Source organism: Haemorhous mexicanus, chromosome Z, assembly GCF_027477595.1.
Source record: "Haemorhous mexicanus isolate bHaeMex1 chromosome Z, bHaeMex1.pri, whole genome shotgun sequence".
Classification (NCBI taxonomy): domain Eukaryota; kingdom Metazoa; phylum Chordata; class Aves; order Passeriformes; family Fringillidae; genus Haemorhous; species Haemorhous mexicanus.
In genome coordinates this window covers 77,854,784-77,881,668 of record NC_082381.1, presented here as the reverse complement: position 1 = coordinate 77,881,668, position 26,885 = coordinate 77,854,784, and the positions used below count along the sequence as shown (strand labels likewise).

Below are 26,885 nucleotides of genomic sequence, written 5' to 3'. Positions count from 1 at the left end.
ATGACATTGGTGGGAATTTGATGCAGTCTATCTTTTTACTTTACTCTCAGGAACTGGATCTCTTGAGCAGGTCCCTTAACTGCTTTTTTTTGACAGTGAAACTGGCTTTTAGAAGAATTTGAATGACTTTTTCTCCTTTTTCAAACATTTCTGCTGCTGTGCTCTCCTACACAATGATGTCATCAATGTATTGCAGATGTTCTGGAGCTTTACCCTTCCCTAGTGTAGCTTGGATTAGTCCATGGCAGATGGTAGGACTGTGCTTTCACCCCTAGGGCAGTCGGTTCTAGGTGTACTGCATTCCCTTTTATGTGAAGATAAACTGAGGCCTGCTTTCTGTTGTTAAAGGAATGGAGAAAATAGCCTTAGCAATGTCAATAGCAATACCACTTCACTGCCTTGGGCTCCAGGTCGTACTGGAGCTCTAAGGTGTATGGCATAGTAGTAGTCAATAGTGGAGTCAGTTTAAGGCATGATAGTCCACAGTCAGTCTCCATTCTCCTTCAGATTTTCTTATAGGTCAAATGGGCTGTTGAAGGGTGAGTGGGTTTTTGCTGATTGCTCTTCGGCTCTTTAGCTTACAGATTATGTTATGGATGGGAATCACATAGTTGTTCTGTACTGCTGGCGGTGCACTGTCGAAGTGGCAGTTGGTACTCATTGCTCTTCCCCCTTCAGAAGTCTTATCGTAGATGGGTTTTCCGATAGTTTAGGCAAGGTGTTCAATTGTTTGATGCTCTCTGTCTTTATAGCTGCTATCTTAAACGCCCACCTGAGTCCCTTTGGGTTTTTGAAATACTCACTTTGGAGGAAATCTTTGTGTAAAATGCATGGGGCTTTTGGGCTAGTCACAATTAAGTATTTCTTCCACTGATTTCTAGTCAGGCTTACATTAGCTTCTACTAAAGTAAAATCTTGTGATGCCCCTGTCACGCTAGCAATAGAAATAGATTTTGCTCCCACATGTCTCAATGGGATTAATGGGCACTGTGTGCTAGTGTCGACTAAGGCTTCATATTATTGTGGTTTTCGTGTGCTAGGCCGAAGAATTTTCACGGTCTAAAAAATATCTCTAGTCTCTATCTGGCTAGAGGCAGGGCCCCTCTAAGCTTGGTTAGCCTTTTTTCCTAGAGTGTATGTCTTGGAGGTTTTTAAGGGGACTAGACACATCATTATCATCATACCTGGTGGTTTGGCTACAAGCTACTGGAGCTGCTTCTTTTTTGGTAGAACTTCTCTGAGTCTTGCCGTCTTTTAATTTAAGCACCCATTGTGCCAGAGCAGTAGTAGATTTTCCATCCTAATTCTTCATGTTTTCTCCACAATCACGCAGGAAAAGCCGCAGCTCAGCTTGTGGGGTGTACCTTCGCTCCTTATCTGGGGGACATCTATGTTTGATACTAGAACTTCTGATCTGTATTGCTGAGATTTGGAGAAAGCCCTCATTAATTTCTTCTCTAATCTCTTCTCTGTGTTTCTTGTGATTCTCAAGATCTTATCTTCCAATTTCTGCAGACATGTTTTCACAGCTGTGATTCTTACATGTGTGGGACCATACACAGCATCTGCATGTGCTTGGAGCTTTTTGGCCATATGAAGCATGGTCTCCTCCCTGTTGTCCCACTTCATTATTTCTTATAGCAGGAGCATATTTTTGTAGCCTAAGTCATATAAGTTTTGTTATCATCATGAATGTACATGGTACTAAGTCTGGATTTACAGTGTTTAGGTCATATAAGAAGACCATTTTTGTCACTGCCATTTCTCTCAGGCATTGAATCCCTTGTTCTCTGTTCTTCCACTGGGTTTGCCACGTATAGAGATTGTCTTTATGCAGATATCTTTGTGCCATGCTTCCCAGGACCCGTGCCCAGAGGCTGTGAGGGTTAGCCCCCCTCATCATTCCTTAGTCAATGATGGGATCATGTGACAGGGATCCCAAATGCATCGCTTCAGTGCCATCCAGAATTGTAGCCTTGCCTGCAGCATCCCAAAGGCAGACTAACCAACTAATTATGGATTCATCAGGCCGCCGGGTGTAATCTTTTCTTAGGTTTTGAAGGTTCTTCAGGGAAAGGGACTCAATAGTGGCTTCTGATCTTGTGTCAGTAGCTTTGACTCCAACTTCAGGAATTGGTGTTGAGGGTCCTTCCCTTGGATCATCATCATCGATCAGTGCCTGATCAGTTTTGCTTGTGTGCTTCTTTCCCACAGCGACTACCAGTGGCTTAGGCTCACTGTCTGGTTTACCTACAACCTGAGTAGCTGGTGTGTTGGCTGCAGCCTGAGTGACTGGGGTAGCTGCTGATTCATCTCCCTGCCCCCCTGCCTCTGTCTGCTGCCCTAAAGTATCTAGTAGCATGCGATAAGCATAGGCCAGGACCCAGCTTACTGCAATGATCTTTTTTCCTTCAGGTCATAATGGCAGTTCTTTATCAGATATTTCCCCCACCTTGTCTGGGTTCTCAATTTGTTCATGTGAAAATTCTTAGGCTGGAGGATCAGAAAATTCCTTCGGGATTGGACCCATTCTCTCCTATTTTCTACACCACTCAGAATATTCTATACCTGGATCTGGTTCTGGGTTAGGGCTCTCATTAACTCCTCTGGACATCTCAGTCCCCATTCTAGAGGAGCTGTAGAATGTATAGAGGAAGCTTACTAGATTAAATACTAAGAAGGTGATCCCTTTAATTTTCAAGAGAAACTGAACATTCTGAAAAAGTGAGTTAAGAGATTCAAAGGAGAAGATGGAAAGGGAAGTCAAAAAAGCCTCATCCCCTGCTCTTCTTCTAAGAAACTGGGTGTAATTACCAATGAGCTCCCAAAACTTGGTACTGAAGCTAGAATGCAGGGTTGGACCATAAACCATATGGGTAGGACCATAAACCATACTTATCTTAAATAGACTCTAGTACCTCAGTAAATTCCCTATAAATCATTACCACTGAGCCCAGCACAACAGATATTTTAATCCGTGCCCCTCTACTGTAAAAACTATGTGTTAGGGACAATACTGGAGCTATTTACGGAAAAGAAAATAAGCAGAAAGGTATTAAAACTTTAAAAAGCCTGTGGACCAGAAGCATGTAAAGGCTTCCACCCAAAGAGATATCATGAATTCAAGCAACATAGCTACTGATTGCTTTATCCCAATACAGCATAAGTACAACTAAAATGCAGTCAGTACAGGATTTTTCCACTTTCTTGAGCCTCACTTTGGGCACCAAAAAATGTATTTGTCCTGGTTTAGGGCGAATTTGGGAGAAAACCTCTGAAGGGGATCCTTTAGAAAACAGATTTAAGCAGCCCCTCTTCTAACTGGTTTGGGAAAAGATCTGTTTGGAGAAGAGTGAAAAAAACCTGTTTATTTAACAGATAAAGTATTCACTAGCATGAAAAAATGAACAGTATTAAACAATAAAACCTCTCGCTGCTCTGGAGAGATGACAAACTCAGAAAGTTCCCTTTGTGGGCTCTAGCTCAGCTGACTCAGTCTCTTATCAATCCCTGAGGTGCTGGAATGCAGCATCCTAGGCCCCGGTGGGCCACAGGCATGAGTTCCTGGTGCCATTCTGGGTGTTCAGTCTAGAGCAGGTTCAAACAGTTCCAAGAAAAAGAAAAGCCAAGGTCCAGGTACTTCTCTGCGTCAACTAGCTAAAAACTGACTATAAGCAAAGGAGAGCTCTGTCCAGCTGTCTGTCTGTGCTGCAGACAATGCACTCCAGGAGAAGGATGCAGGGAAGCAAGTGCAGTTTCTGATAACAAACTCTGTGCTTCTTCTCTCCCCGCCTTTGCTCTCAGAACCAGTCTTAAAGGTGCAAAACTTATTTCTGGGCTAAACAGATGAATGGGGATACAAGCATTATAAAGTCACCCCAGGACAATAGTTCATGCTGATATGGTTATATTATGTAAGCTCTCTGTACAGGAATGTTGCTTGTTGGGCTGAAATATTGTACCTAGCTGTGTTGAGAGTGGCAGTGAGAGGTGAGGGGGCAGTGGACATACTGGGTGCTCCTTCCAGCATAAAAAATCCCTTGGATTTCATGTTCACTTGCCTCTATGTGAGGCAACCAGCATTCATTTAAACAAATTTGGTAGGAGTTCAGGAGTCTCCGTCTGTTACTGCGGACACTGAAATGTACTCCATATTGAGGTATCGAAATACCTAACTTTTTTTAACACAACACAGGACTTTAACTCCTGTTCAGGCCCAGTATTAGTGTGCTGTAGTATTAGTGCATGGAATGCAGAATTTGCCACCTACTGGGAGGTAGTAATGGCTTAATTCCTGCAGGATTATTACTGTCTCTGCTGGAGAAAGTAGAGGAGAAAAGAGGGTGACAGGGAAGGTTTCTGAAACTAGTTTTACTTGTGTGATTATTGCAGTAATTGAAATTGGTGATAGCAACTGTAGGATTAACAAAAATCTTCAAACAGTTTCATATTGGAGACCTTTGTCTAACTGTCTAAAATACTTGTACTATTAATGAGCTTCTACCTAAGGCTATAGATCACTCGCTGTAGTTTCCCATAACACTGTTGTTTGTGAGTTCCGACACTTTTTTAGCTGTAAGATACTAAAGTCTGTCACTAAAATAACTGAAAATTCAGTTACATTTCTGTGTTTCTTTCTCACTTTGTTATGTAGTTTTTAGGATATTCTTTATTCCTATATTGGAAAGAGGAAAAAAAAAAAAAAGATTCCTTTAAATTCCCTTTGTAATGATGTGAGTCAGAATAGAATAGAATATTTCAGTTGGAAGGGACCTACTATGATCATCTAACCCAGCTGCCTGACAACTTCAGGGCTGACTGAAAGTTAGTCAAATTAAGGGCATTGTCCAAATGCCTCTTAAATTAGTTTCAAGAACATTGATATATGTAGCTTGCCTACTGGTTCAGCACCTGAACTTCCAACATATGACTGTGGTTATCTACTAGCTGTAGGAGTCACAGTTGGGGTATTGGTTCTGCTTTGCAACTGAAATATTTCAGCAACTGCTTTGATAACATGCCCTCTAAGCTTAATGGAGATGGAATAGAAAGCTTTTGTCTCTGGGTAGAAAGAGACCGCTAAATATTATTGGAGCAGTGAGATTATCTTGCAGCACTAAACCTAGAGTGTCTGATTGCTATACTTGCTCCAAAAACTGAAGATACGCTTTCTGTGTTCTTCTGACTTGTAAATCTGTGAAATCTTTTGCTTATTGGCACAAGTATTGTACACACCAGCCTGGGGTGCAGAATATATGTTCTGGTTTAAAATGTTTCTCTTTACTAGTAGATTTTGACTTAGTAAGTTCAAAGGAAGAGATAAAGAAACTACTGTTTATATTGGAGCTGAATTAACACAACTTTAGAGAGCACTTTTTTCTGTCATGATGTAAAATGGACATCATACATGGATTCAGTAATTTCTAATTTTTTAACAGTTATGGGTAGATGATCCTAATGTGAACAAATTTTATAATGTCATTAAAGTTCATAATCTCATAGTATGTAATAAGTTCTGGAATGAGATACTTCATTGATTGGAAAGGAAATGTGTGTAAAGTAATGCTTCTATCTTCTTTTTAATAGGGATGATGATGTCACAGTTTAATATTTCTCAGAATTCCATGCGTGGTAGTCCTGCATCTTCAAATTATCAACAAACCACTATCTCACATAGCCCTTCCAGGTAATCCTTTCTTTTAAGTGGGATGGGAGGGGAGTGAACTACAAGTTCCTACACTGACAGCCAATTCTTGTTGCAAAAATGTAAGTGAATGATGGTCAGTGTCATGACAAATTTGGCATTTGTCTGATAGCAGGGTAAGTTTCTTCATATGCAAAGAAACATCTTTCGTTCAGTGAGCTAATCCCTGTATTCTATGGATTTATTATGAATTCTCCTCTCTCTCACTCCATCCCATAATTTGGCCCAAGTTTCTTTCCTGCCTAAGGAGTCCCTCTGCCTCCTGTTACCCTCTGGTTGTCTTCTGCCCATGTCAGAGGGGGAGACTTATGGCAAGAGGATAGGACAGAATAGGCTGGTGTGTTCCAGCTTGTCCCAGTAGCAGAATAGAAGAAAAGAAGGTTAGTAAAAGCATGGAGTACTACCGTAACAGTTATGCAAAAGGCTTCTTGCAGAAAGATAGGCCCAGTAGTTTAGCCAATCTTCCAGCAGAATCCTCGTCAGATTTCTGTGTTTTTGAGTTTTTGAGTGTTTGCAAGTAGCATTTACCTATAATTTAGGCTTTTATTAATATATTAAAATACTCTGGACAAGAGGAGAAAGTTCTGCTTGTAGTTTCAACCCAGGTACTGGACTTTAACGGGTCCCATCTTCAATTATTAGATATCATTATTAAAATTAAACTGATTTCAGGTTTCACTTCAAGTTACTGTAACTGGCAAATGAAATGTTCTGTATCTTGACTACAACCAACACACTTTTAAACTTTTATATCTAAAAGGGATATCTAAAAAGGTTGTCTGAGTTGTGAATATTACAATGAATAGTACAAAGTTCCCTTGAAATCCTTGCAAAATTCCTATGTTAAGTACTTTGCTGTTTCTTTCGGTGGAAGCTGGAATTCCTGTTTAGAACTTGGGGTTGTGATAGCTTGTAATGTACTTTCTGATTTATTTATTTGGTTATTTTAATTTTGAGAAACTCATATAAGAATGTAAGTAATAATGTGAATGTATTATTGTCTCAATGTTATTTTTATGGCTACTTATTTGTGCAACGAGTCTAAGATAAAGCCAGTGAAAGAGAAAGTTGTGTTCAGTAGCCTTGGGTCAGGTTGTACCTAACTGTCTATAACATTCCTTTATCTTGACAGTGTTGTTCTGGTTAGATGGAGTTATTTGGAGCCTTACTGAAAAGTAAAGAAAGAGTAAATGGCTCCTTGTTAATCCTAGTGACCAAGTTGATTAAAATTTTTGCTGTCAGTTTCATTCAAACTTCTGAGATTAATTTTAGGAAATTGCAGATCTAATTTCCATACATATTTGTGTCATTGTTCCCCTTCCCTAGATGGAGGTCTTATGAATGCTTTTATTATCTTCTGACTCTTCAGTAACATGTGCAGTTAGGAAAGTATCGATAGCTTAAAATGCTGCTTTTGAAGGAAGTTTTCAATTGTGTTGGAGGCTTTTTTATCTTAAAGAAATTTTCATCTTTGGAAGGTATAATTTCCAAAAGAAATAATGGATTTGTCTATATTTGCTATTCCATATTTTAAAAACTTTTTTGCAATTTTTTTTTTTTTAGCCGGTTTGTGCCACCACAGACAAGCTCTGGTAACAGATTTTTGGCACAACAGAACAGTCCAGTGCCTAGTCCATATGCTCCTCAAAGCCCTGCAGGATACATGCCATATTCACATCCTCCAAGTTATACAGCTCATCCTCAAATGCAGCAAGGTAAGTCTGATGTTTATTTGATGTCAGCTTTACTTTCAAGTGCACATTTCATGGGTTTCTAATTTCTTTGAAGGAGTCACATGCTTAATGCAAATCTTTCAGGCAGGTATATTTTAGCTTTGATTTTTTGGCTGGAAAAAGTGGAGTATCTACTTTGTTTTTAAAAAATTAAACCGAAGAAGAAAAAGTAAAACATTCATGTTGCAGTGCTCTCCTATTTGTGTCCAGTTTGCACTGTTGCCCTGTTTATGTGACAATGAAAATAATCTGAACAACCCAAAAGTTGTATTTGTTAGCTGTGAGCATCACTTACATGTACTAGGGAAAACCTCATTTCTGCTGATGAAAAGTTAAGTTTTCTTAACTTTATATTAACTAAAGTTAACTTTAGAGATTCTTTAGCCTTACTGGCCCTTTTTAGTGTCAGATTAATTCTAAGTTGGCTAGAATTATGCTCAAAGTATACAGTAACTGGCAAAGACGACCTTCAGAACAAATGGGTTTTTGTTCTTCCTTTGTCTTGAAAACTATCCTGAACACATGATCAGTAGTAAGGTATCTAGGGCATTTTTTTTGTTGTGTATTTTTTTGTGGTAAGTAGAATTCTACTGGATTCTTTTAAATAATTTTTTCATAAAGTTTAACATTGTTCTTAGAATATATATACAGCTGTTTTATATGTAATTTTATATGTCTCATGAATACCTTGAAAGTTACTTAGGAGTTCAAGTTGTATAGAAGTAAACAAAGTTTTCTGTAAACAGTAAGGAAGATACTGACTGTAATTAGAATAGATATAGAGAGAAATTTGGCTAATTTGTACATGGAATTAATATTTTAAATACTTTTGAAAAATCTTAGTGTATTTTTAATCAAGGTATTTGTAGCAAGTTGGATTCTTGTTCAGATTCCAGACCTTTTGCATCCAGCGTTTTATTATCCACCATTAGGGTGTTTTCTCTGAATCTCTTCAAGTTCATGACTACATGATTGTATCTATAGTTAATTTTTTTGTATTCCAGCTTCTGTATCCAGTCCCATTGTCACAGCTGGGATGAGGAATCTCCATGAAAACAAAGTTTCAAGTCAGTTGTCTGGAAATTCAGCTAATCATCATGCTGATAGTTCTAGACATGGCTCAAATGAAGACTACCTACAGATGGTGCACAGACTCAGTAGTGATGTATGTTACCTAATAAATTTATTATGATAAAGCAGATATTTACTATGATAAAGCAAGTATGCATTTAACTGCCTCAGAGGTCAGATATTTTATGATGCTGTTGAGGAATAAAACTACTGAAGATAGATTTCAATTTCAGACGTGTAGATTCATTTGAAAATTGACAAACTGTAAAAAAAAATACATCTTCATTGGCTGGTCTAATTGGAGAAATGCTAGACATAGAAAGTAGTAAATGTTGTAAACTTGCATTTTTGTCCGTTTGTGCACTTTCTTAATAGTGCATATGTGTTACCTGTGTTTTGTTTGTAATTATAACTTTTAAAGCTGGTTTTAGAAGCTATGATGCAGAAAACAATTTGAAGAATATTGATTCAAGTTTTGCATCTCTGTATGAATAATAATTAGAATGTTGCAGCCTTTTCTACTTTGGAGAAGACCTTTATGAATGAGTATTTTAAGAATTATAAAACTCAAGAACTTAAATTATTTTTATTCATTTTAGGATTTTGTTGCTTTAAAACAAAATGCTTACATAAATATTTTGCTTCATATACAAAACATAAAGCATAATTGCTTTAATACATCACGTTTCTCTGAAATACAAAATCAGAAGTATCGCCGTAATGTATCCTTAATGTGTCACTACACAGTCACTCAATTTAAGGACGATTTTTGGTAAACTTGAGAGCATTCCTAGAATATAATTCATCATTTGGTGAAGCTTTAAGCGAAGGAAGTATAAATGCACGTTTCTGAAAATTTGTCAGCTGTGGTAGGAATGACATCTCTACCCAAAATGTTCTATACCTAGTTAGTTTAGTTAATTTAGTAGAAATTGTCTTTGCCTGTGTCTTCAACAATCATGGTTAAAGATCTTCTTCTGACTTAATAAAACATACCTGATAAGAAGTTATTAAGCTTATTTTTCAATATGGGGTGTTTCTGAGATTTATTGCAAAGTCAAAGAAAAGTCAATTTGGGGAAAAAAATATCAGTTCCATAATTTCAGTGCAGTAGCTAAGTTAGTAACTCAGTAGGGTATCAGTTCAGTTTCACTTAAAATAGCATTATATATTTTTGATATGGAACTCACTTTATTGTGGTGGTCTGAATATTAAGCTCCTTTGCCCATGAGAATTTCCTCAGAAGGCAACAACTCTTTTTGCAAGCACTCTTGCAAAAAATAATTGTAATTAATACTACAGTGTAAGTTCAGGTTTATTGTGCTGTGAATTAAAAAAAGTCTAATACAGTTGTGTGGTAAATGCCCTTTGGTGGTAAAACTGATGAAATCTGATTTCTTATGGATTTGAATTCTTGGAGTTGAAATCACCTTAAGTCCATAAACTTCAAACTCTTTCCTTTTTAGCAGTGTCATCTACCCCTTCAGAAGGTGCAGCCTAGTCTATGGCTACAGGCGTAGAATTTGTCAGAGTGTGATTGTCCATCTATGCAGGCTGCTATCTCCTTGAAATACCAATTTTGCTTTCTATCTCAGTACTGAATGCTGATTTCTTTCATGCAGACAAGTAAAAACATAATTACAATTAAACCTTTTAACATTATGTTAATTGGGTTAATATTGGTCGAAAGGTTAAAAAGTATTTATCGCACAGATAATTCAGATTTAAAAAAATAAAGGAAAGAAATGGCTATGTGAAAAAATTGCCTGTATACAGATATTTCAAGAAGAGCTACATTAGAATGTTAACTGCTGAAACAACCAATTTAATTAGGAAACAAGAAATAACTGTAGAACTTCTTTGGAGACTTCATTCATTTGTATCACTGTACCTTTTGGAAGAATGACATTTTTAGAATTTGTTTGTAATTATAGAAATTTTCTCTTCATAGGTACAGAATTTGCTAGCTTTTCCTTACCCCAAACTTTCTCATACGTGCTGTATAAAAACAGTAGTTGAAGTGGGAAATAACCGTTCTGTAGTTAGGACGCTGCATGAATGAGTAGTTGTGACCAGCAGAGGGCTCCACAAAAGCATGGAAAAACCCATGTAAAACTGTGAATGGAGATTGCAATAGTGGGTTTCACATTTTATATAAGGATAATGTGGGGGTAAAAAATACACATTTACAGTGCTAAAAATAGGGCATGGACATAATTACCTTGCAATTAGTATTATACTATGAAAAGTTTATCAGAAATTATTAATTGCTTTAGAGCAGGTTGGGGAAGTGCTTCATTTTGCCATTGAGTTGTTTCCTGTTTAACTCTTACAAGCTAAAATCACGTTAGTTAGTTAGTTAGTTAGTTAGTTAGTTAGGTTTGCATGAGACGGACCCAACTGCTGTAATGGGACTGGTAGAGATCGGGTTCAGTCCTGGCTTCCGTGTGTTGAGGATACAGATACAAAGTGTTACTTTGTTGAACTATAAGAGCAAGATAGCGTTCTAGATAGTCTTTTAAGATTAGGATTCATCTTTTAAGGGTAGATTATGTAAAAAACAGAGTTTTAAAAATCTGCATTTCATACTTATTTCTTTCAAGTGGTATTGTATATAGGTCATGCATGTGCTCTAGAGCCCTTTACTATGAGTACTTGCAACAGAAAATTCTAAATGGAATCCTAGTCTAAACCCAAAAGTACTTGTCTAGCTAGAAAACATACACAAAGACTTTGGGGTTTTTTCTGTGCCTGTTCTGGTTATAGATTCCTCTTAAGTCTGACTGGAGCATTGTTTATGTTACAGTCTAATAGCAGTCTAAATTACAAAGATTTTAATGGAAGTGACTCTTTTTCTAGTATTTCTTGTGTGCTTTTTTGCCCAATCCATTTTATCAATTTGTGTACTAATTTCAGTTTTTATTTTAACAGATGTTTATATTCATATGTTAACTTTTTTAATCATTCTTACTTTAGGATGGCGATCCTTCAATAAGGAATGCTGCGTCTTTTTCCTTGAGGTCACCACAGTCAGTCTGCTCTCCAGCTGGAAGTGATGGAGCCCTTAAAGGTAGTCTAGCAGTCATATATATGTAAATTTATTTTTCCCAGTTTTAAAGAACAGAGAATTTAAAGAACAGAGAAATTAAAGAATTTAAAGAATTCAGTTTTTCCTCCTGATTTTTGTATTTAACTAGTACTACAGACTGTGGCGTTATGTTTGGGATGCGAAATTATTTTGAGCCCTGATCCAGAAGAAATTTCTGATGGTCCAACAATTAACCAATCATCCTTCAAAATAAAGCTCAATTTTATGGAGGACAGAAGGATTTATAATCCTTTCCAATCTGAGAATTAAATTCTTTGTAAGAATTCTGTTGCTCTACATAAGAAAAGTTTTAAAGGCAGCATTACGAGTATTGAACCCTTAACCAGCTCAAAAGTGTTTTAATATGCAGCACTTGTCTTAATTACAATAATGATATATTAAAAATATGAAAATAAATTAGCTCAATATACATAGCATAAATGAAGCCTGAAAACCTTAGCTGTGGAGACATATAGGGTGAACTGTCTGTCAGTTGAGAGGAAACAGAAGAAAAGAATTCTTTATAATAAAATCCACTTGGTAAGGTAGGGCTTGGGACATATTCTTGTTAATTTTCTTTTTCAGTGATTGTACATTTACAGGGCAATAATTGAAAAATGAAACAAAAAATGCTTTCTTCTCTATAGACCTGAAACAAAATAATAAGTCTTACTGGGTGATCAGTTTAGGCAGAGAAGAGAACAGAAGATGATGGAGATTACAGGAAAGGTGAAGGCATTATGCAGCCTGGATAAAAGACATGTTTCTCAGGGGTAGACCTCAGGACAGCCTTTCCATGCCTATAAGGAGGATCTGAGTCAGTCTATTCATCACTGTGGAAGAAGGATGAAATACAATGGACTTACATTTAAATAGGAAGTTCTAACTAGATCTAAGGAAAAATTTTTTCACTATCAGGACAGTCAAGCAGTGGAAAAGGATGCCCATAGAATCTGTGAGTTTTCTGTCCTTGGGGGTTTTCAGAGTCAGGCTGGATAAAATCTGACATAATATGTCCCTGTTTTACCCTGCTTTGAGCATGAGGATGAACTAAACTTCTCCTGGGGTCCCTTCCTAACTGAATTATCCCATGGTTCCGGTGGCAAGTGAGAAATATGTGTATAGGATGCCAGGAGCTTCGGTATTTCAGGATATCTTGTTCTAAAGGACTTCCCATAAGACTTGTGTAAATGTGTTTATTTTTCACTCTTTGTCAAGTTCATAGGTTTAACAAGGTTGTGGATCTAAGTTAGCCCACTCATATATGTGATTACCACTCAGTCAGACAATATTTTAATTTTTTTTTTGTTAAAGTTGCTGCTGCTTGAATTGGCTGTCTCAGAACCCAGTTTTGAAGGGATAGCTTTTCAGACTGTTTCTGAAAATAGACTGATTGTATAGTTCAGATTGAAATGTTTCAGCATTAGCATTAAAGTGCAAGAAGATCTTTCTGATTTATCACTATGTTTACTTTTCCCTCTGATAAATTGCACAACTGAAATACTGCTGCTAATGGTGTTGACATTTTGCCCTCATTAAGACATTAATGAACCCTGATTGAGAGAACCAGTTCTTGATGCTCCATCTAGTATTTTAGAAATGTATGGAAGAGTTCTAAATAATTTCAGCGTTATTAAAAACATGAGATCCCTTACAGGGAATTTTTGGCCTATGATTTGTAGTGAAAGTTGGGATGAATACAACAAGTGTTTATGCTGAGCTTTTTGTTGCTCTCTTATTAGTTCCTGAAAGTTTGATTAGCAGGTCACAAACCTTCATAAAGAAAAATGTGCAAAATACTTACCATTTGTCTGGAAGGACAAAAATAATGGGAAAAGGTGTAACTAATCATAATCAGAGGGAGATTTCTGGAAGGTTGTTGTAATGCCAGAGCTTTCATGGAGGTTTGAGGCATTTACCAAAGATTACAATACTTCTGGAGAAATGGAGACCATGATTGCACAGTCTTGAATTACCTTCACACTGAATGTAGCATTTGAGATTTGAGGCATTTACTAAAGGTTACAAGACTTCTGGAGTAATGGAGACCATGATTGCAGAGTCTTGAATTACCTTCACACTGAATGTAGCTGTCTGTGTGACTGAATTTAAATGAGGGAGTTTTGTTTGCAGCAGAGGCAAATATTTGAGAGATGGCAGGACTTGCTTTTGTGTTTTGAGTGGTTATTAATTTAATCAGTGGAGTAAAATTTCACTGTCTTTGTTCACTACTGCTTCACTAAAGGTACAAGAGCAGCTGAAGTTTAATCCCAAAATTTTTTTGGTTTTAGCTATGGAAACATCATAATGCCTCTCTTTTCAAGCTGTCATCTGTTGCCAATGGATGACCTTTTGAGAACTCATTCTGTGAATACAGTATGGAGTATCATGGAGTGTTTTCCTCTTGTTGACCTCATGAAATATCCCCTGGATTCCATTACTGAAGATTCATTACTCATCAGAATATTTTATCCATTTGTTCTGCTTTCCTACTGCTATGCAAGCTCACATTTTATTTTAATTCCTAATTTTTTCTTGTGGGAACTTCTAAAGAGTTGGATAAAGGAAAGGCTTCCATAATGTTTTTAGTCCACTGCTTTACGAAGAGGTGTGTTCATATAATTTACAGTCCTGTTTCCATACAGTTGCCTAAATACTAGGAAAACATCTTTAACGACTAGCAACAACTCTTACAAAATTATGTAATTTTACACTCTTTCACAAATATGTTGTATTCCTTCCAGAAATCATTAATAAATATTTGATTATTTTCTGTATAATTTGGAAAGATCACATCTGCTTTCTTAGGGCTTCACAGAAGCACTACTCTTGGTCTCTGAATATATAATAGATAAGAAGAATTAGGAATCTTCTCAAATATATAGTGTAGACTTCAGTGCTCTCTCTTCAGTGCTATTTGTGAAGAAAAAATGATGTCTTCCTTCTCTCCTTCAAAAGAATGGCAGAAGAACTTTATTCAAGGACTTTCTTTCTGATAGCACCAAAATAAATATATTCATTCCTGTTTCTTCTTTCAAGTCCAATTTTTTTTATGCAGGGAAGCTTTGAATACATCCATTCTCAGGTAGAGCAGCCAAAGCTTGAGCTTTTCATGAGGCATTTCAAACTCTGGATAGAGTGGTGGGACTCTTCTCTGAAAACTATTGGAAGAGGAATACAATCTGTCCCTAAAAACTTCTCAAATGTATTTTCTTTATCTGTCTTATATGCTATCCCTTTAAGTTTGAATTTGAAATTAACTTATGCTCTTTGAAAATAAGTGTCATTGTTGTCTGCTAATCAAAATAAGTAGCATTTTCTTTATATCTAATGCAAAATTTGGTAAGCTTTCCAGAAGAAGATTCTAGGATTTTAGAAAAAGCTGCTGGAAAGGATTTGAGGTCTTGCCATCTTTTTACACTCACATTGACTGAGCTGTAGCAGTACTACTCTCAGTAACTTCCATATATTTTAAAATGTTAGCAACAGAGTTTTCTTGACTTTGCCACAGAAGTTATTCAAGTTCTTAGTGTTAGAAAGCTCCTAATGCTTAACCTGAATAATTTTTGTCGCAGTTAGTCATGATGCTTCCTGACTTCTTTCCAATGGGCAAAGAAAAACAGACCACATCCTTTTTTTATCAGACACTTACATATCAAAGAACATTATCATGTCTTTCACTAATCTACAAACTGAACAGCACAGTTTCAATTACCTTTACATAAGTCATCATTTCTGAGCTTCCAATTGTCTTTGATGTTTTTAACTGACTTTTAATTGATCTGCATATGTCTTGATGTTCTATTGTCCTAAGTTAGAGATACAGCTCTATTTGAAGATTTAGGATGAGTTGTCAGGAAAGTACTGAAGTCTACTTTGTGTGATACTACTATTGTATACGCGAGTATAGCTGCTCTTTGCTGATAACTTAGATTTGTACCGCAAGTTGTTTTAAGCATTCTACTGTCTTTCTGTAGAGCTTGTCTATCTTCCTCTTATGGTTTGCAATTCACAGATAAACAAGAAGTTTGTGCTTCTTGTCACTGAATTTGTTTTGTTTCAGAAAGTTACTCAAATTAGTCAAGACAACTTTTGATTCTATTTTTAAAAGCAGGGGTTGCCCTCTTAAAGACTTAAAATCAAAAGCAGTAATGATATTAATGAGATTAATAAAACAGTCTCTAATTCTTTTACACAAGAAGATATTAATGACAAATATTTTAAACTACTATTCTTATGACAGTGCTCTGGAAAGCTGCACTTGTTCACAGTTCACACATACTCACTTCATTTTTATTAAGAAATGTTAATTTGTGTGAACATGGCTTCACAGCAGGGTTTACAATAATCAACATATTTTTGTCTAGATTATACTAGATTAAAACTCTTCAGCTTGTTAGTGAAATTATTATGAGAAGCTGTGTAGAAAGCCGTGCTAGAGTCTAGATATGGCACTTCAAAATTTGATGATACTTATTCCTAACAAATTTCTTTTGGAATGCCATTTTTTCATTATCTCAGGTCTTGCAGAAGAATTGTTCTAGTGTGTACTTGAATCATACTGACTGTGTGTTATACTCTGGGTAGGCCTTTTACCATCCTTTTGAAGGGACTGTTCTTCTCTTTTTGAGTCTACTGGAGGCACAGATTCTCAAAGTGATTATTACCAGTTTTGAGACTCTTTAGCCAGAGTTTCAGGATGAATTTGTCTGATCCCATTTTTATGAAAACTCTCATTTTATGTGAAGGTGGTAAGCAAGATCAGTAAGTAAGGAAGGAAAAAAAGAAAAAAAACCAAGAGACACACTTCATTTGCACATTTTAACTGCAGTCTCTTGAAATCTGTTGGCAAGAGTGTGTTCCTTAGGTTTAGGTTTGTAATCACAAAGTTCCTAGCTTTTCCACCAGACAAATGTCATTGTGACAATGTGAATGCTCTGGTTCTCTTCTCCAAGTTCTGCCCTTAGGAACTTGTTTACAGTGTAATTACTCATATGTGAAATCTTAGTAATTCACATGCAGCACATACACCTTTCTTAAAGCCTCTCTATTCAAAGGCTTTTCCAGTAAAATGTCTGGAATGTTGTGTCCGGGTTTATACTCCAATTTGGTACTTATTTAAATCATGTTCCAGGAGTGTGAAAGATCACTTTCCTATGGATTTTAAAAAGCACTTGAGCATTCTTGAAGTTTCTTTCCAGTGTGCTATGAACCAAGTATTAAACATTAGTCTTCATTTGTTCTCTAGAAGTTTTTCCAGCTTTCATCCTTATAGAATGATACTTCTGGCAAAACAGAGGGTGTAGGATGGTTGAAAGACTTTTGTCAACATCTGAGAACCTTTGCCTCCAAGGGTGTTAAAGGAATATGAAGATACTGTTTCACATGACCCTTTGCAACTTGTTATTGTATAAGTGGAAAGATAATAATTCTTTTAGTGCTGAAAAATATGTGAGTTCTAACTTCCTGTTAACCTTAGTAAATGCTTTTAAACCATGCTTTTAAACCATCACAACAGAGAGTGTGATCAGTGGTGTGACTTTGCTGCATCATCTTTGAAAGGCAAGTGATGTGAAGAGGCTTAGAGATGATCAGAGGAAGTATCATGAGGACTTAAAGAAGTTGTGAGTATTATGGTGTGATTAGGAAGAACAGACAAAAACATAAGATGGAGATGTCAGTGATATGTGCAGTCTCCTGGACAGAAGCTTCTTTGTTTGCTATCCAAGCTAGTGATACACAGTGAGCAAGTAGAGCCACAGTAAGTAAACCAGAAGCGGATTCAAAACTGTATATTTTAAAGAAGGCTAGGTCTCTGTCAATGCAATTAAATTCTTTTTATAGTTGATTGCATTATGTAGGATTTGATAAGATACAGTTCAAGAATCACAGAAAAAAAGGTTTGCTAATTGCTACAGCAGTTAATAAAACTTCTTCCATACTTAGTGCCATCTACTGCTAGGAACCAATAGAAGGGCTAAGAAATGTAGAGAACCAGCCCTAGGATTATCATGAGTGGTCGGAATGACTACTGCTGAAAGACTAGAGAGGTGTTGTTGATGGTTGTGTTTGTTCTCTGTACAGACCTCATTTCCTATGATGGTACCGCTTCTCAGCTATGTATGGTGTTATCTGGTTGACTATCAATATTTGCTGTTTAGTAACAATGCAGTGGCCTTCCTGAATCAGGGCAGAACCTCCTTTTAACTTTGCTACTATATAAAGAGAGCATGCACAAAGTTCTTTGAATTACGCTATCTATAGAAAATCAACTACAGAAAGTCAGATTTATTTTTCTCCTGAATTACTGCCCAGCCCTAGATTTAGACTTAAAAGTTGTCTAAATATTTCTCTGTTCTAAAGTAAGAAATTTGGTTATTTCCTAAAGATAGTTTCTGAAGATTTGTATATTATTTAATCCATTGACAGCATTTTGTAGAACAGACCTTCTCAATCTTGGAATCTCAGCTGGTTCAGCAAACTCATTGTTATTGTCTCTGTATTCTTTAAGTTTTGGGGGTTTTTTTCCCTCTTATCTAAGTCTTGGTAAAGATACTTATTCTCAAACATATAATGGCCCAAGACTTCTCCCATAGGAAATACTCCACACTGACTCCACCATTAATAGACAAAACTCTCTCTGCATAATGGATATGGTTTTCATAGAATTATTGAGGTTGAAAAGATGTCCAAGATCATCTGTTCCAACCTTCAAAGAAAAACCATCGTGTCAACTAAACCCTAGCACCACGTGCCATGTCCAGTCATTTCTTGAACACCTCCAGAAATGGCGACTGCCCACCTCCCTGGGCAGCCCATTCCAATGCCTACCCATCCTTTCAGTGAAGAAATTCTTCCTGAGGTCCAACCTGAACCTCCTCTAGTGCAGTTTGAGGCTGTTTCTTCTAGTTGCCTGGAAGAATAGGCTGATCCCCACCTGGCCACAGCATCCTTTCAGGTGGTTGTAGAGAGTGATAAGGTCTCCCTGAACCTCCTTTTCTCCAGGATAAAGACCTCCAGCTCCCTCAGCCATTCCTTGCTGGACTTGTGCTCCAGCTCTCTTCCCCTTCTCTGGTCATGCTGCAGCACCTCAGTGTCTTTCTTGTAGTGAGGGGTCCAGAACTAAGCAAAGCATTCAAGATGTGTCTTCACCAGTCCTGAGTACAGGGGAGCAGTCACTGCCCTGGTTTGCTGGCTGCAGTATTGCTGATACAGGCCAGGTTCCTTTGACCTTCTTGGCCACCTGGGTACTCTGCTGGCTTTTGTTTGAAGTCTCTGAATGTGCTGTGTGTCCATTGTGTGATATCTGTTCAAAACTGCTAAGGTTTGTGGTATGGTGAAACTGTTCAAGAATGCTTCATATTTTTCAGGTTTTTTTCACCTCCATAGATAGGCATTGTAGCTTCTGAGCCTCCTTGTTGTCAGAGGCTTAGCCATCATTAAACATCTTAGATATATGTGAAGTTATTGCTGGAACATGTTATTTTAAAATGCAGCTTATGGGCCTTACAATCAAAATGTTTCAGGAATTTCCTTCAGGAGGAAGACATTTTCAAATACTTATTCGTAGTGCTGCCTAGGAGAGGCAAAACTTTACTTTTGTTTCTTCATTTACTGGATTCTAAGACTGTTCAATGGAATGCAGTGAAATCCTTCTGGCCTCCTCAAGTCTATTCAAAGATAAAAAGAACCACTTTATCTGTTTCTGCAGTCTTACTTTTCAACATGAGAAATGCCAAATAATACCAGATCAGATATTGTCATATTTATCTAGAAAGTTAGGACAAGGGAAAATAAAGTCTGTCCCCTGTGTTTAGATGTGTAACTCTGAAAAATAGTAAGTGTTCCATTGTTGCAGCTTTAAAATTATTCATATAAGAGAAAAATCAAGATTAGATGTCTGTAATATCTCTTTGAAAAGTTCTGAGTTGCCTCTACTATTTGTAGAAATATCCTGCAGCTTCATGAGTGGTTGTCATTACCATAAAAGAAATTAGTAGCTAAGGATTCCTACTACACATTGCATTTAATATTTCAAATTACACAAAGAAATGGTAGTTGTGGGTAGGAGCATAACAAGAATAGGAATCTGTTGAAAAGCAAGGAAGAAATCTTCTTAGGGTGTAGTGAGAACTTTGATACTGGTGGTTGAGTGTGGTATCTGATTTGAGGAAGGGAAGTAGAGTAAGAGCTGTTTTGAAAATTGGGATGAGTCAAAACAGGGCTTCCCAACTTCATGGATGTTATTGACAGAATATGGATTTGTTGCTGAGGGCCAAGAAGGATTAAGATAAGCCCTTAAGATAAACCATGAGGTACCCTGCTCGCTGCATACAGAAGTTACGGTATTTCATGGAATGGTCTAGGGAGACAAAAGTATAGCAATCTGTGCAGAGAGGCCATCAGTAAAAGCACACTTTTCATGTAAATTGAAGCTTCGACAGAGATAACCATTCTGTTTTTTCATCTGCTGTTTGGTACATTGCTTAATGATTTTTAACACTTCCAAAGATACTGGGTAGAAATTTAAGCTGCGGAATAAAGCTGCTTTCTTGTTTAGTGGTGTTTCTTGAGTGAAGCACACAGGACCTGTATTCCACGTAGCTTTTGCTTGTTGTTAAAAGTGCTGACCTATGATGACTTGACCAGAATGACTAATAGTAATATCAGTCACTGCTTTCTGAAGATCAGTACTCCTCAATGGATGAATGAAATCTGAATGGTTGCTTCAAGAAGAGGAGTCTGTGTGTGTGTTCCCCACCTTACACAGTATTCCTTTCTAAGCCAGAACTATAGCTCAAAATTATAATTGGGACTGGTTGAAAAGCTTCTCTGTTTTTCAGACTTTTTTCCTAGGTTAACAGTTATAGGAAGCTGATTCGTTAGAGAAATTAGAACTTCAAATGTAATCAACTGGAGAAATTATTTAATTAGAAGTGTCCTCTCTTTAAAATTGCTGTAGATATCCTCAGATCCTGTAAAAAGTGCATATAGAAGCAAAAATTCATACATTAAGCAAAAAAGGAGGGGAGATAAGGCAGGGAATGTTAGAAAGATGTCTTTAGATAATTAGCGTTTCCTAGATAGTAATGAGTGGGGGAGATTGGAATAAATTTACCTAAAATAAAATTAAAGAAAAATAAAGAAAATTTTAAAAAATTAAAATAACTGTCAGAATCCAAGATAAGGAGGTTGTGTATGTTTTGGTTTTGGGTTTTTTTTTTTTAATAAAATGTGTGGCTGAAATGGCTAGTGCCTATATACTGATCATTAAAATCTTTATCACTGGACCTTAAAAAGAATCTTTTTGATCTTTCCTTTTTTCTGCCATCAACTTGCTTTTGTTGATCATTTTCTAATAGCTGATATGCTGAACCTTAGTACTATTTTTATTTATTCTTTTTTGGTGGTGGGGTTTTTTTGTTCCGTCTTCTCTGAAATGATCCCTTCTCTCCTTGCAGTGGATAGCTAAAATTCCTAGGAAATACACTGCAACTATCTGGATTTCATCTTGATCTAGCAATTATGTGCTTCCTACCAATCTTATTTAGACCTTTGTGAACACAGTTATTTGTAGAGATACACATTAAAAGTATGCAGGTTATATTTAGTGTGTTTTTATATAAACATGAAACAACATAACTGTTCAGTTTTTCTGAATTATTATTCTAGGATCAAGACAACCTTTAATCCAACAATCTCAGCCTCCACCTTATTCATCACCTAGAGATGTTCCCCCAGACATATTGTTAGATTCTCCAGAAAGAAAGCAAAAGAAACAAAAGAAAATGAAGTTAGGCAAGGATGAAAAAGACCAGACTGAAAAAGCTGCAATGTATGATATCATTAGCTCTCCTTCCAAGGACTCCACTAAGCTTACATTAAGACTGTCTCGTGTAAGATCTTCGGATATGGACCAGCAGGATGATATGCTTTCTGGTTTGGAAAACAGCAGTGTGTCAGAGGGTGATATTCCTTTTAATGTGCAGTACCCAGGACAGACTTCTAAAACACCCGTTACTCCACAGGATGTTAACCGCCCACTAAACGCTGCTCAGTGTTTGCCGCAGCATGAACAGACAGCTTTCCTTCAGGCACAACAAGTGCCTGTTTTACAACAGAACACTTCAGTTGCTGCAAAACAACCTCAAACTCCTGTGGTACAGACACAGCAACAGGTTTCGCAACAAGGAGCTATAACGTCATATGATGAAGTAGAATTGGATGCATTGGCTGAAATTGAGCGGATAGAACGTGAATCAGCTATTGAAAGGGAGCGATTTTCAAAAGAAGTGCAAGATAAAGGTAAAAGGATTGTGTGTGTTTATATACACTATATATTATATATAAATATATATATATGCATATAAACCCCATATATATATATATATTAAAAAACTTCCTGTCATTGTCACATAGTTCAATTCTGTTTAAGCAGCGTAGGTTCTTCTACAACATTCATCTCCATTCCCTTCCAACAATGAACTGTAATCTTTCATATATGCATACTTTGAATAACTGATATTCTTTATTTGGGGTCTTAATGGATGGAAAGTGAAATTCTTTTGTTTCTAAATTCTTTTCAAATACTCTTACTTTTAACCATGAGACTGAATGAAGTACAGTTAATGTTGTTTACAGTTTCTTAAATCCCAGCAGTACCATAAATCAAAATTCATAGTAAGTTCTGACAGCTGTATTATTAATCCATGTTGCTTAATTTAAGAAAATGCAGGAAAATTGTTTTATCCCATTTCTATTCATATCCCTGTTTGGATTTAATGTGAAGGAGCTGTTAGACTAAAATCACATCTGTTCTATTCTTTTGAAGGTAGTGTAATGATTGGGTAATATATACAATTATATTGTTAATAATGTTTGTTCAAGATATTAATTATTATGTAGGCATTAGAAACTTTAGAGAACTGCTATATATCTCTATGGTCTGTAGCACAGAACCAGGTGGGCCTCTGAAATGTTTTATCTTCACTTTGGTAGGTGCACCTGGTGTCTTAATGGATTTTATTGAATCTATCTTTTTTTTTTTTTTTAATTTCTCTTTCTTTTTCTGTTGTTAACTGGTTTGAAGGTCTTTGGTTTCAGATGTGGTTTATGAATTAGATAGTAATAATTTACCATAAGTATTTTTCAGAATCTTCCTCTGCACCATGTTTAACTTCTGAGAAAAAAATGTTTTGTAGTATAATCCTAATTTATTAGATACTGTCAAGTAAAGTCTTGCAGAAAGAAAATGGTGATTTTTGGAAGTTCATAGGTGAAAATGGCCCATGTAGACATAGTTGCATGGAATGAATTTACATACAGTTTGTAGACATACTTGCATGGAATGAATTTACGCACAGTTTGGGTCTTTAACAGCAGAAGGGGTGCAAATTTTCTCCCTATTCAAAGTGGTTTTTCACTTTTTTTAGTGATGCTTGAGTGCTGAAAGGAATAGAGAATTTGTGCATGTTTGTGTGCGTGTGTGTATGTGTGTGTGTGTTTGTAAACATGGTTGCGTACTAAAAGGTTTAACTTCTAAGATGTTTCTTATTTAGTAATTAAATCTTTTCAGCAAAAGCTATTTATGAATATAAGGAAAAAAGGTGTGCTTACTTCAAAAGAGATCTCTACTGATCTCTACTGTCTTTCATTTAATGAGATGGGGAATTTGTTTATTTGCTTAAATCTCTTCCATTAATTTTAAATTTATTGTTGGAGAGCTTGTGGTTTGTGGCCTAATAGTTCAAAAGCTACATTTATGTCCACACGTTTAAATAGAATCTCTACCATGTTTTGCCTGAGAAGCAGCTGAAAAAATGCACAGCAGCTTTCAAACACTTTGATCAAAACTAAAAATATGCTTTCTGTTTTGTTTTGGCTTTCAGAAAATGTGACCATTAGTTGTAAAGTTTGTTTATGATAATTACACATCTGTGATCAGAACCTTGGTTTGTTTGTTTTGGGGAAAGGAATGATTTTTATAGACTGTTCACTGCTGGTCAGTAACCATCTTCCCAAATACAAATTCTGACCTTATGGTTCCCCTTACTTGCATCCTCTGGTAGGTCTCAGATCTCCCTGAGTTCCTACAATTGCTATAAATCAGGTACAAGAGTTGCTGTCCTATACTGGGACAGATTATCACTATTTTTTCACTTGTGCTAAGTTGCCCTATGATAGTCAGCAGCGCTTTTCACTTTTTCACTCTGGCTCTTGAGGTTTCAGCCATAACTGCATAGTGTTTAGTAGAAAGATTTTAGCAGTCTTGGAACAGATTTCCTGAAGATATTACCTTGGAGAAGTATAGTTCTTATTTTTTGGTAATGATTTTGCCATTGCTTCTAAATTTATGCTATGTCTACAATCTGATACACTCTGGGATTGTTAGAGCTATTTGATTTTGTGAGGCTGCAAGAGGCTGCATCTTCTATTGTTCCTGCAGGAATATGTCTGCTACAAACATATTTAATAACTTTATTATGTTATTCATTTCTGCAAAGCTGCATAGTGTATTTATATAAAAGCCTGGAATTTGTGCCTTTTTGTACATGTACTGTAACTTCAGATCACATTATGTCAGGAAGAGAGTGTGGATGTAGCAAGTGCTCGGTCTAATTAGAGTGAGTGTGTAGAGCCATCTGATGCTTTACAATAGCAAGTGTCCCTTTAGAGGACTTACTCAAAATGCTTACTCAAAGCGCATACTAAAACATGCATGAAAGCGTCTTTGCTGCTTTTGTAACAGAGGCATGAGAATGCATATTACAGCCATACTGTGTTTTCTATGTATACTCACACTGATTTCTATAAATTACTTTCAGTAAACTGGTACTCAAGGGTTTTGATAGTGGATTAGTGGTCTCTTCTGTCCTTTGTTTTAGACATGAAGTTTCCACAGTTCTATACTCCATCACAGATTTTCAAATGCTTTCTTTTTAACAGTAAGGGTTTGGTTGCACAGGACATGTTTTTCTGAGTCTAATAGCAGGTAGTGTGGAAGAGTTTACATCAGAGAAGCAGCAGAGATTTTGGGGAGATTTTTCTTGCTAAAAATTATACACCTTGTCTAAGGTAATGGTGAGGTCTGGGGTTTGTTTTGAATGCTGTGGTCCTTTTAGTATATTTGGTACTGGCGGTAAATGGAGATTGGTGCCTTGTGGTACTTATATTACTTTCTGTAACAAATCATTGTTTCTAACAAAGCTGTTAAAATGTTTAGCTTCCACCAAACAAAGTCTCTCAAAGTTGGAAGCAGTCTGAGTTTCAGAAGAGGAACTAACACAGGATTTTGCAGAAGTGCCTTCTTCTTTGAAAAGCAGCTTATCTTTTTGAAATCTGGTTTTCATGCTTTTGTTTTAGGAAAAGGAATCTTTAGTGCAAAAATCACTAATTCAAAATCTGACAAAGTTGACCTACTGTATGTCAGATATGCATAAGGAGTGACTTTATAACATAGACTTCCTTCCTCATATCCGAGAGCTTTTTGTAGCTATGTTTTTATCATTCTATCCTTCTTGGCTGCTTAGCTCTTGGATTAAGTGGAGTGTGTCCTCTTCATATATCATGATAGAGAGGTGTGAAGTTTAACAAGTTGGTTCATCCTTGTCCTCTGTGTAGAAGGGCAGGAGTTCATCTCCTCTTCCTACTTTATCCTCAAGAAAGTCTCTCAATTAATTTAACAAGTAATTTTTCTGTATCTGTTAGTGAAAGAAGATATTGAAGATCTAGGCATTTGGCACCAAAAGTTACATTCTAATACATCTCTTATATTTAATAGCTTCAGTACTGCTAAATAGTCCATGGAACATGGCATAACTCATGTCTTCAGTTTCCGCTGCTCCCCTCACAATTGCCTTTATACCCTCATCAGATAAAATATGTTAATCAATACTAGATCATATCTTCTCTTTTGAAAGAATGTGTAGTATTACAGATAGATCTAGCTATTATTTATCAAGACTCAGATTATCTGAGTTGGAAAAAAAGTGATTCAAAAGGGATTTTAGAGAAGTGGATTGACTTTTTCCATAATGATCGACAGGTAAACCATGCTGCGCTCTGGTTACATTGTGATATTTTGATGATATAATTTCTTCAGAAAGGTAGTGAAACTTAGTTCACATTTTCTTCTCTTCTAACTACTGACAGTAGTCACACTTCCTGTACTACTTGGTGCAGTTGAAGGTTTTTGGAACAATTAGAGGTCTATATTCTGAATCAGTTTTGTTCCCTTAACTGAAATTGTGCTTTGTTCACATTCTGAAGTTGACTACTCCAAGAAACAACAGGAAATCCTAGTAAGTTTTAGAAATTGTCCTAGGAATTTCAGTTGTTCTCAGGCATCTTTTTTTCTTTTGGGTGATGGTAATGTTGAGGGAGAATTTTCATTTCAGTAAGCTCAGTTCTTTGCATTAACTTGTACTTTGCCACTGTTCAGGTACAAGTTACTTATTTTGAACGTAGTTAAGTAGTTCAAAGTTAGTCCATCACTTTTAGACTAAATCTTTCCTAGAACATTACATTAAGTTCTTCTTCTTTTTCAAGATTTAGACCTGCTACAGAATTTATTTGCAGATACAAAGTTTATACATCAAGATCTTTCATGCTTTTTCAAGACCTCCAAATACTGGGAAACAAAAATGTCTAACAGACTAATGCTAAAAGGAGCTTGGAGTCTTTTACTGACATGAAAAAGAGAAGATAACCTTGAAAACTGCATAAAATCCCAGAAAGTAAACCATCTTTTTCAGATACTCTCTTGCAAATTGATTTAGCTTTTTTATTTTATTCAGAGTTGCTACATTTTAATCTAAGCTCTTCCATACACAGGACTGTGTAGTTAGGTTTTAGACTTCTTCAAAGATACTTTTGTATAATACAGCTGTTTTAACAGATTGAGGAGTTCTGCTTGTAAAAGGCAGAAGTTTGTTTTCTAGCATTTGTGAAAGAGTAATCAAATCATTAACCATTTCATTAGGAGGCTAATATTTTTTTAAACGTAAAAGCATTCGGAAATTTTTTTTAATGAGCCCAACCGACTTGTATATGTGTGTTTTCCCTATATATTTTACCCTCAAGGATCCATTTTACCCGCTTCTTTGGAATCTTATTGTGGATTCTTTGAATTAGGAAGAAGTGAAGTTGTAATAACTTTATTTCCAATAATTGGATCAGTTAGGGGGCATTTGGCTGCCTGCTGTGGGCCCTTCTTTTTTTGGTTCGTTCCAAGCCCTTAGCAGCAGAGACACACATCCCAAGAGTGTGAATCTGCCGGAGCAAAACTCTC

The 26,885-nt window shown here is 36.4% G+C and overlaps 1 protein-coding gene across 7 annotated transcripts in view; it reads left to right on the top strand.

The window, feature by feature from the left end:
• Positions 1-26,885, top strand: part of NIPBL (NIPBL cohesin loading factor) — a 157,709-nt gene that overhangs the window by 64,381 nt on the left and 66,443 nt on the right. For 5 of the 7 annotated variants that reach the window (XM_059836606.1, XM_059836612.1, XM_059836607.1 and 2 more), the window contains 5 exons: positions 5,587-5,686; positions 7,268-7,419; positions 8,442-8,602; positions 11,485-11,578; positions 21,269-21,901. In XM_059836606.1, coding sequence (XP_059692589.1) covers positions 5,587-5,686; positions 7,268-7,419; positions 8,442-8,602; positions 11,485-11,578; positions 21,269-21,901 — 1,140 coding nt within the window. The remainder of the gene's footprint in view (positions 1-5,586; positions 5,687-7,267; positions 7,420-8,441; positions 8,603-11,484; positions 11,579-21,268; positions 21,902-26,885) is intronic. The other 2 variants (XM_059836613.1, XM_059836610.1) reach the window with 1 other exon arrangement.